The sequence below is a fragment of the Phaseolus vulgaris genome, chromosome 3, assembly GCF_051622355.1.
Source record: "Phaseolus vulgaris cultivar YP4 chromosome 3, ASM5162235v1, whole genome shotgun sequence".
Lineage (NCBI taxonomy): Eukaryota > Viridiplantae > Streptophyta > Magnoliopsida > Fabales > Fabaceae > Phaseolus > Phaseolus vulgaris.
Window position 1 is genome coordinate 45,739,722 of NC_143500.1, and position 11,870 is coordinate 45,751,591.

The 11,870-nt window shown below is 30.9% G+C and overlaps 1 protein-coding gene across 1 annotated transcript; it reads right to left on the bottom strand.

Annotated features, from left to right (window-relative positions):
* Nucleotides 1-5,951: 5,951 nt before the first annotated feature.
* Nucleotides 5,952-11,632, bottom strand: LOC137808024 (AT-hook motif nuclear-localized protein 1). The gene is made up of 5 exons (XM_068608916.1): nucleotides 10,343-11,632; nucleotides 8,665-8,732; nucleotides 8,193-8,324; nucleotides 6,797-6,958; nucleotides 5,952-6,548 (listed from the first exon to the last, which is right to left on the bottom strand). The coding sequence occupies exons 1-5, from the start codon at nucleotides 10,728-10,730 to the stop codon at nucleotides 6,318-6,320; spliced, it is 981 nt and encodes a 326-aa protein (XP_068465017.1). The 5' UTR covers nucleotides 10,731-11,632; the 3' UTR covers nucleotides 5,952-6,317.
* Nucleotides 11,633-11,870: the final 238 nt, after the last annotated feature.

Consider the following 11,870-nt stretch of genomic DNA (forward strand, 5'->3'; position numbering starts at 1 on the left):
TTATTTTAAATAAAACATATTTAATTTTTAAATTATAACGACAACAATTATTTCAAATTTGTATCAAATTATTTGATTCTGATTACGATGATATTATTTTCAATTAAAATTCAATCGTACTTTTTTTTAAGTTCTAAAAATTATTATCTTAAAAGCATTATTGTCGTAATGATACCATTATCTTTAAATTAAATTAAAATCAAATCAAATATTATTTTTGTATTAATTTAATTCAATAAAAATAATAAATTTTACTTGATGAAATTAGACAATTGTATATAAAAAAAATTTATTTTGTACAGTTGAAGAAGTAAAAATACCAATTTCTATTAAATAAAGTCTCTTTGGAATTTTGTGTATGAAAAAGTCCCCACAATAAACAACACGCTAATGTTCTTTGCTGTAACTTGTACGGAAGTAGTATCCAACAGCGTAAAAAGGAGAAATTAAATGCTTAATAATTTCTTATCACGAATGCTTGGAAGCTTCCATTACTTAGAAAACAAGTACACATACTCTATCAATCTTTCCAAGAAAAAATCCCTACCCAGTTTGTTAAGAAAACCTCATAAAATATTGAACAAAAATTCCCTATATATGTATTAGGACATTCGTAGTTGGTACACAATTACATCAAAGCATGATCACTAAATAGTTTCAATAGACATGGATGTGAATCTAGATAGGATACTAATACCTGTAATTTTGTGCATAGTAGGAATATCCGTTCACAATTCAAGGTCATTAACCTCTTTTCAAGTGTTTTTTGTGATTAACACAATAATTTTGGCCATTCTCCTAGGAACTCGCAAGCCATCTTTAGCAGAAGTTGACAAGGTTTCAACTTTATTACCTTCATCTTTTTTTGAAGTAGGGGAAGAAACACAGGGTGGTTTTTTAGAGAACGCAGTGTATGACGAAGTTGATGAATGTGATGATGCATATTTTGAATGTGTAGGTAATATTAAAGATGAAAGTGTGCAGAATGTAGAAGAAATGGTAACGCTAGTGCAAGAAGAATCCGATGATAATCTGAAGACAAGAATTGAAAGCTTCATCACGATGGTCTACAAGGGTTGGATTGAGGAGAGACATTGGGATATATATGGCAAAGACAGATGAATTGGGAAATGGAGCTGTTAAAGCTTAACATAGTTTATAAGACTATCATTATACTTAACTATGTACTAAGCGACTAGATTGCATTTGTTTAATGGTACGAATCCCTCTTACATACCGAAAATCACTATTTGTTAGGATAAAATAAAAATTATTATATTTGTTGACATTTAATCAGAGAAAAATGTATATAATAAATAATATTATACAATACAAAAAAATATAGATATTAATATATAGTGATTGTAATGTTAAGGGATTACAAAGTGATTTCAAGAACAAAGTTCATGTTAACTATGATTGGAGAAAAGAAATAATCAAAAGGGGTATATATATGAAAACAAAAATTCACAACAACAAAAAGGGGTTTAAAACTTTAATCATAGATTTATTGGATTGTAATAATGAATAAACCAATTGTTTTGAATAGATTCATCTAAATGAGTTTATTTGGATTTTAACTATTTTTAATGATAATTTTATATTCTTAATCACAATAGATAGTTTGACTACATGATCTAGTGGTTACATGAAGTAGACGGTCCAACGACTCAATTAAAGAAATCATCTCAGCAACATCAAGTTTAATGGAGAAGAAGGTGTAAAAAGAGTTTGATGTAAATATATTAGACTACACGACCTGATAGATACTTTGGAAACATATACTACAATAATGCATGACCGATGTGAGTGAGCCTAATAAGTAAAAGTTCAAGTTGTTTATTTGAATCAAAATGAAAAACAAAATTTTAGTAGAATAATTAGATAATAAAATCTACAATATCTCAACAATAGAATTGGAAACAAATCAATTCGAAAATTAAAAAGAAAAAAAATTGTGACAAAACAAAACAAAGAACAAAATCTAAAATTTCTGGAAAGCAACTAAGAAATTAATGAATAATATCTAAACCAGAGTCTAATTCTAAGATCCATAAAGAGAATTCTCCTCTTAATTACTTTTTTAGTTACTTTTTTTAGTGTACACATTTACTTCTCAATTTTACCTTTATATTAATATTTATTTTATTATAGACTCATTTTTGTCATTTGTTCTAATCACTTACTAAATAACCAACCATTTTAATAATTGGTCCATTTAGTTTGGGAAACTATTTTACTTTTTTTGTTTTTAAAACTATTTTTTTAAAAAATATCTATTGTGAGTTTTGTATTCCAGATCACCTTCTTTGTGTTTAAAACTAATACTTTTTATTTATTTATTTTTTATTAAAATTAGGTTAAATTAAAAAAATTATAAATATAAATAATTCACGTTAGAAAACATAACTTTAAAATAAAAAAATTTAATTTTATATAAGACTTTTATATTGAAATCCTTTTAACAACTTAATTACACTATTTTTTAAGTTTTCATGTCAGTGTATCCATTACTTTTAATTATTTTTATTCATAGTAAACTTATATAATATATCTCCATACATAACTTTAAAATAAAAAATTGTGCTTTCATATAAAAATTTTATATTGAAATTTGTCTGAACAACTTAAATACATTACTTGCACTGGTAGAGTCCGCACGATAAGACTCTGACTCAGCATCTGGTTCAGATCCATATTCAAACCGACCGATATGATCAACAACAAAGTTGATTAATGATCAAACGTTTGTTAATATCTTTTTATTAGACCCATTAACCATAATGAGCCAACAATAATTGTATAAATTAGCACAGATCTCAAAGGACCAGGTATGCAATAATCTAATCCTAAATACTGAGTGTCGAGTCCTCAAGTCTAACTTAAGCGTCGGAATACATTTTGCAGGTACTATCCGAGTCTAGAGCGAACGAGGAGGAGGAGTGGAAGAGATAGAAGATGAGAGTTCAGCTAAGAGGAAGAAGCGAGGTGCAGGAAGAAGTGTCCGAATCGTTCTCTTAGTTTCAATCCAGTTCGAGAAAATTACTTATAAAATTTTACTTTTGGTTGTATGCATTACTTTTAGTTCTTCTAATTCATCACAAATATATATAGTATAACCGCATTTTTTAAATAAATAAGTAGAAGTATATAACTTGGGTAAATATTTAAAAAGTATAATAAAAATAAAATATGCAGATAATATATATAATATAATTTATATTTTTAAATTTTATCATAAACTTAAAACTAAAATGGTATTATATAATACACATAATATCTTATACATACATAAATTGATGATGAAACTAAAAAATAAGATAAGAAAATTATATATATATATATTTTTTTTTTAAATATGTATATTAGGTGAAAAATATACATAAATTATGATAAAATTAAAAAATATAAATACACATAAATTTAAAATATATTAAAATATAAATTTATAATTTATTAAAATATAAATTTATAATTTATTGTAATAAATATGAATACATATGTAATAATAATAAAAATAAAAAATTAGACACAATAATTAAAAAAATAGTTACATTTATGATAGATTTATAATTAATTAAACCTAATTTTAGTAATTAAAACTAATATTCATTTTAATTAATTGAAGACTAGAAGTTTGACAAGAAGAAACAAAAATATAATTATGACTAACTCAAATGAAATCTAAAATTATATAAATTGGTTTCATATTTATACTAATTTTGAAGTATCAAATGATGTAAAAAAAGGGTAAGATAGTCAAGGGTTCTTCCTTCTTTGTACTACCGTCACCATGTTCTTCCTCCATTTTGGCTCAATTTAGCTTTGAATCGACCAACACCAATCCCAATAATGCGAAGTGGTGCAAGTAAACAATGAGAAGTGTCGTGCACGGTGGCAGCAAGGGAGTCCACAACCATAACAAACCAATGGAGGTGGTCGGCTAATATTAATGCAAGCAAAGAGAAGGGAGAAAGGAGCGACGGTTCAATTTGTGAATCCCTATACAATTTTCTCCTTTTACTATTTTGCGAGTTTATTTATTGAATCTGACCCTTTTTCTACTTGAGATTCCTTTTTATCTGTAATGAAATTGTAGTTTCATAATGTTTTATTGTTTCTTCTTCATTTACTGTTTTCCAACATCTTCGTACATTGGGGTGGTTGAGAATTAAGAAATAATTTTCTATTATTAAGAAACGATTATTTTTTAAAAAACTCATTGAAACCTACAATGCTATGAGGCTGCTCTAAGTGACTCTTATACACGTATTAAAAAAATAACTATAAATTTAAATCAGTTTTATAAAATTAAGTATATCAAAAAAATGTAAATTGTATATAAAAAATGTGAATTTTAAATTTAAATCAATCTTATTTTTATCGGCAAATACTAAATAAAATAATATAGAATATTTGAGAGATGTTTCAATTATATTACATAGAGAAAGTCCAACAAAGATGACTTCATACTAAACCTACAAAAACTACATACTCTTGTGTCCTAAAACCAACATCATTAGAAAAGTTTCTCTAAAACTTTGTTCCATTAATAACTTCATGAAGAATCGACTCTTAAAAAGTCTTATTTCAAATATACATAACTGCTCCACAACCTTATACAAAACATATATATTCCATAATAGAAACAACATAAACTAAAAAGATATGTATACAAAGTACAATCATTAAGACCATAAATATGTTTAAACTTCTCAAAAATTCTTTGAGTCACAACTTCCACTTAGCTCATCCATAAGAATAAAGTCTAAGTCCAATTTTGCGTACGAGATTGAATTGCACAATTTTACAAAAATGACTGCAGCACCGACATCTTGCACTCTAGTCTAGACCACCAGATCACACCTTTCTAGCCATGGAGTGTACTCTACATTACTTACAAAAAACTTTTCCCCAACAACTAAATGATTTATAACTAAGAAATATAAAGGAATAATTCATTCAAGAGATTTTAATCATAAAATTTGATACATAGACCAATCAGAGAACGAGAAAAAATGAACTCTTAATTTGCATTTCAACTACTGTCAAGATTTAAGTTTGACCATTTGCAAAATTTTATCAGCGTCAATAATCTTTTTTGCAAAACTTATAAAACCTCAAAACTCATAAGATAAAATTGATTTGTAACTATTTATATATTATAAAATGTCTTTATTCTAACACTATTAATTCACTATTATCTCTTGTGAACATTTTTAACTTCTCCTCCCTCACCCTCTCGTCAATTTTAAATAGCTTTGATAATATATATAATTATGAATGAATACAACGCATCCCATGCATATCCAATATAACTAAACGAACTAGCTAGTGGGAGAGGCCAAGTGGGTCACATAGATTCAGATAGGGACATGGACCGAACAAGTTACTTCTTTGCACAATTAAACTAATCAAAGTAGTGCGAATGGCTCAAAATATCACTCTCATACAACTTCCCCTCCTTTCAAATTTTATATTACCCAAACAATAAAACAAAAACTAGTGCAAACCAGCCTGAGAGTAGAGTTGAGATGTCAAACCAAGGTTCAACAAACATTTATATATACAATACAAGACAATATATTTACTTGACGATGCCCGAAGATTATGGCCGTTGACAAAATTAAAGTAATCCAAATCAAATGCCAAACCCAGCTTCATGGCACATTTATCTACATAAGACAAACCTGCATCACGAATATGGCCGTTGACGACAAAACACCCTAGATTCTCGGAAGGGAGCTAAATCATAGAAAGAAAAAACTAAGCTGTCTAAGAATTTATTTAGACACACGCACACATCATATTTATAGTAATAAGGATTGAATGCGTTCTAAATGATTGAAATATAGAGGAAAACAACGTCTCTTACGTTACTATTATTGGTTAACCTGGAGACTAACATTTAAATTATTAACTGATCAGGAATCTTACGTAGTGTATGTAAATTAATTAGAAACGATCATTTCTCAAATTAGGAATTTTAATTGTCTTAATAACAAGCAATATCGTGGATTGCACAATCTATCACTCCAAAGGAAGACGGATTCTGAGGAATAACTATGACATCAAAGTGTTCTTCATGACACAATGTCTGCATTAAAAACATACCTAATTGGCCAACTCAACTCAAATTCTACAAGAACATGAACCTGGTAAACCTCTGAAAACAATGATGGTCCCGATACACAGTCAAGAAGCTTACAGACACAACAAACAAGGATAGAAGACCAACAACTAGGAATCCTCCCATTACAATGTTGTCAGCAGCAAATGCATGTGTAAATGCAGATAGAATGAACCCTACGAATTAATTACCCTGCTGGAAGCGACACATTAATGTCAGCTGGTTTATTCTTGGCCTCTGCTGGCATAGCAGACCAACTTTCTCCGCGGATGGAAGTTGCAGATGAGAGAATTGGTATTGGATCAAGAGTGGAGATGGGAACAACTGCTGCTGGTGTCACACTTGTTATAACTTCATGTTTATGTTTTCTTGGCTTCTGCTCATGTTGGTTTCCTGCCAGAAAACTTCCTACCACTACCTGATACATATCAGTCAATTGGACAATAGAATGGTCAGAATCATATAAAGTTGTTATTGAATACTAAATTATCATCTAATACATGAAAGTTGAAACTAAAGTGTTGTTACATTTCAACCAAACATAAATTCCATTGAATAATCTTTATTACGTGAAGCATATTAGTCCGTTACATATCTGATTTTAGGCCTATGCATACTTCATTGATTAAAAATAAAAGGGAATAAAGCTATGAGTTGAAAACATACCTGCACAGGACTTGCAGCCACCAATAAACCAGCTACTCCCCCACCTACAACACGTCCATCGGGGCTTGCCAAAGATACACTCATGCCACCGGATCTGCTTCGGGTTCCTCCACTTTCACTGGGCATGAATGAACCAGATAAAGATAGAATTTCAAACCGTCCCTGTAGAAACAGCAGCAAGAAAGATTGGATTTCTCCTTGCGATAGAACGCTAAAGAAATAGTAATACTTCAAATATGAATGCAGAATGAAAAGAAGTTAGCAGGTTGAGCTAGAGTTTTGACTGTGTTTGATGAAACTATTACTGTAAGTAGTAGCAGTAACCAAGAGCAATAAACTGCAACAACATACCCAAAGGCAAACAGATGGAGAATAAAGGATATACTAGAAACCAAATGCAAAAACAAAGCTCAGATAAGCAGGAGTGCTAGAATTATTTAGCAGTGCAGATCAATAAATGCACTCTGCACTGCTGAATTATATAAAAAATTCACTTCCCACCCTCTGATTGATTACAGCCTGAGGAGAATAATTATTTTATTCCACATCATTAGCCCAAAGATTTTTACACAAGTAAGCACCAGTGAGTGACATGACTCGTTTGATCAAGAAACAATCCAAGTCAATCAGTTTAAGAATCCAGGCAGATCGGATACTGCTAAGCATTTTCTAATATTAACTTTCATTGAAACCATGGCCTCCATAAAAACAGTTCTCTAATATTTAGTCAAAGAAAATCCAGAGTCAATACAACTGTTAAGAAACCTTCAAAGATATTGTTTTTTACCAGTTAGCTATCAAGTTGATATAGTATGTTAAAGTAGCAACCGATCCTAAAATTTCAAACAATGACAAAAAAAAGCACAGCAAAGAAGAAGCACTATGCAACTTACATATCAATCTGACAACAAAAGGCATATTTTAACATATACCACAAAACATAACTTGGGAGTGATAAACGTCTAGTTTCAATTCCAACACAGTTTTAAAAAAAACAAGAAAAAAGAGAGAGAATAAGAAGACAGAAAAACAACATCAAAGAATACGAAAGAGGGAGACATCAGCATTGTAGTAACATCCAGATCCATCCTTTTAATAGTTACACTTCTTATCATAAAAAATGAAACATCACTTTTAAGTATAAACTAATCAGCTAAAATTATGAGCATTATAATAATAAGAGGAAGGAACAACATACAGGTATCAACAATAGTGTATTTGGATTACGTATTTCTTTGAAAAAAGGTTAAATGCAAATCCAATAATCGAGAGGATAACAGTGTAGCTGGCATATAATCTTCCTCTACGAATGTTACTATAATTAAATAACTATAAATAAATTCAATATTTTGTTCATGGAATAAAATGATAGTATCAAATTGCACAAATGCTTCACCTCATATGTCAATGTACCCCCCGAAGAATCGGGTTGACGAAGTGTGACACTTGATATGACACCATTAGCTGAAAGAATGCATATTGCTCGAGGCCCTTGCTGAGAAAATGATATTACCTTCATAGTAACATCCTAAGATAACCAAAAGAAACTAGTTGTTACTCGTCAACCATCATAACAAATATTTTCAGTTATCACAGTAAAGAAGAAAATGAACATAATCATTCCTGGAAACTAACAAGTTGTTCAGTATGCTCTTTCTCATTCTCATTTTTTTGATAACTAATCGTTCATCTTTCGTATAATTATCACTTTGTATGGTAATAGGCACGTATGTAACGTATGTTAAACTCAGAGAGAATGTGGGCAAAGAAAAACTGCCCACAGAGGAAACTCCCTGACCATGAATATGAGAAATGTTATTTTGCATTGCATAAGAGCACAACAGGTAACAGATATTTCTGACACTTACCTCTCCAGAATTAACAGTGATGATATGGGGAGTGAAATTAGCACCAACTGAGCATGCAACCCATTCACCTAAAAAAGGGTAAAAAATAATTAACAATAAAATTGGAAATGAGAAAGTCTCAGTTTCTATTATAAGGCTTTTTAAATATAGGCCAAATAAAGAATGGGAATATTTATATCATATTTATCATCTAAAAAGTTGAAACATTATACTGTCCTAGATTGAAGGAATAATGTCGATAACTAATGGTTAATTTCATTTATAAACTCATCATAAGGTTGGTTATATAAATTATATATATATAATTTTTTTCCTCCAGTACCTTCATGCCAATCAAACAATATTATTAAATTTAATTAAATTTCCAAGTAAAAAACACATACAATCCTTTTCAGGAATAATTAAAAAAATCTTTTGTGGTAATTTGTTTCAAAAGCTACTCATTCAAATTTCAAGCATTTACCAAGTGTTTCCATAGAAACGTAAAACTGACATTCGTATATATATATATATATATATATATATATATATATATATATATATGTGTGTAAAAGCAATTTAAAAATCTCTAACATCCCTCGGCAAAATGGAAGATTATTGAAAGGCAAATATTGATCGGGGAAGTTAGCAAACAAACAAAAAAAAAGGCAAATCTGAAACAATAGATTAAAAACAATAATGGCCGAGGCAAACTAGTTTGTAAAAAGTCTTCAGACATTTATCATGTATCCAATACATATCAAATATCATATTATTACCATCTTATATACGCACAAACTAACTTGATGACGTTTAGACTACTGAAATTCATAGCTCTATTTATTTTTAGAAATGGAATAGAAAAGTAGAGTTCCTGATTAATACGTTTACGCTCTGATAAAACAGTTGTTTCCCATTTAAATGTGAGAGTAATATTAGCTTGGCGCGCATGAGTATATATATATCCCAACAAGCAAACAAAGAGTCCATATTTGCCTCGTCATCCAGAAAGCAGTATGAGAAAGAAGGACCACGTAATTGCATTGCATCATGTATCAACTAAGTAGTACTAAATAGCGTTGGTTGATGTGAGAAGACTAAAAAGAGGACCTGATGTCAACTTGGACTTTGGACCTCACCTTGCCAAACAACACACAGTGAGTGAGTGAATGCACAACAATATTAAAGTCCTTTCATCACTCTACCCCTAGAAAGCAACACCCACAACACTACTATCCTAACACACACAAAATCCAAATAACTAAAAAAAATAAAATCAGCATTTTTACTTTCCTCCTATAAGTCCAAGTGTGTTCCCCATGAGTACCAGATGGTGGTACCTAACATAGTACCTAGAAAGATTTGGTTTGGTTTGGGTTCCTACGATCATGTTTGAACTGCAAAAACGACAGACACAACGAGATTCCACCGTCCCATACCGACCCACAAAGCTAACTCACTTTTCAGGACAGCAATTACCCTAACTTAGTCATCCAATCAATCAAAGGTCCCACACTGTCAATGTGCCTATGCCTCAATCTCATTCCACTTCCCTATAAGCCAATTACTCATCTCAGTTTTCATTTTCCATTTTCCATTTTCCAACACCAAAATCCAAACCACAACACAGTATACAACTTCAACTCAATTTACTTCTTTCTTTAAAAATAAACTCGAAAGAAAAAGATTTATTTATTACCTATATTCTCCAACTCAAATTTGGTTTTGCTCACGGAACTGGTTGGTTTTATTTTTCCGCGATTCTCCGACGAGAAATCGATCACCGGCGGCAACGGAGCGGAGGAAGATATCGGCTTCGGAGACAGCGCCATGGTCACCGAGCCGTCCGGTGCGTACTTTCTCGGCCGGCCCCTCTTCTTTTTAGCCGGCATCGTCGCCGGCGACGCCTCCATCGCTGCCGTATGCGGTGGATGTGGCGGTGGAGCACTCCCCGCCGTCGCCGGAATTTGCGTCGTGGATCCGCTTGCGGGAGCTGGGTTGTCGGTCCTCGGAGCTACATGGTAGTCTGACGGAGCATCCGATCCCACCACCGTAACGCCCCCGCTAACACCGCCACTTGACTCCATGTTCAAACACTTGTGAAGTAGTACTCACACGTAACATAAACTAAAATCACACATCAGTATCTCATTTTTTTTCCTCAACAATTCAATCACCCAAAGTCCTCTCAACTATGCTGGGAAAAATATTTTAGAAAAGATGGAAATTTTTGCCAGCAAATGAGAAAATCAATTAAAAGTTTGAGGACCTGAGCATAAAACAAGATGTGAAAAATCTTCAGCTTTGCACCATTTGCATAAATTTTATCATTAAAATAAATTAGTAGGATGGGATGAAACTGGAAAAATAAAACTGATGAGCTGAAATTTTGTCGGAGAAAATAATGAGTTTTGATAAAAAAAAAATAGATGGGGAAAATATTGTGCAGAAAGAAAGAGTGAAATTTGAAATATTTTGAGTTTCCAAGGGAAATGAAAATGGGGAGATAAAATGAATCCTTGTTTTTGTTGATCAGGTAATTGGTTCCTAACTCTCCTAAGACTGTCCAAATTGAGATTAAAAAATAAAGGGAAGGAAAAGGAGATATACTGAACTGGGGTATTAAAAATTAATTTAGTGAATTAATATTTAATGTGGGAAATAATATTTTAAGGGAAATAATTATTTGGTTTTGGTTGGAATCTGGTGGAGAAATGTATAAAATAGTATTAAAGTTGTTGGAAGGGGCTTTCTTTTTCTTTCCCCATTTTAAAATATATAATAATGTGTGAATATGGACAAAGGAGAAAAAAAGAAAGAAAAAATAAAGAAAAGAATCACCACACGTTACCATATGATTTTATTAGGTGAATGAAAAAGTAAAATAGGTTGCCAAGAACCAAAGAAACTATCCTCCAAAGGAAAAGGAAGCCATGGTAGAGACTCTCTCAACACAATATCATAATACCTATTACCCAAATACCAACTTAAGCTTCTCCCATCAATTCTAACTAATAAATAACTTTCACTCCACCTGTAATAATTTCAATTATGCCTTCCCAACACATTTTCTTACACAGATAAAACTCCAAATCATTAAATAAATTTATCATTCATATATTTAGTGTTAGATTTAAAAGAATTTGATTGGAAGGAAAAATATGTAAGTTTTGAATTAAACGAAAATTTTCATTTGAAGATATGTTAGTTTTGTTTCTGAAATTAAA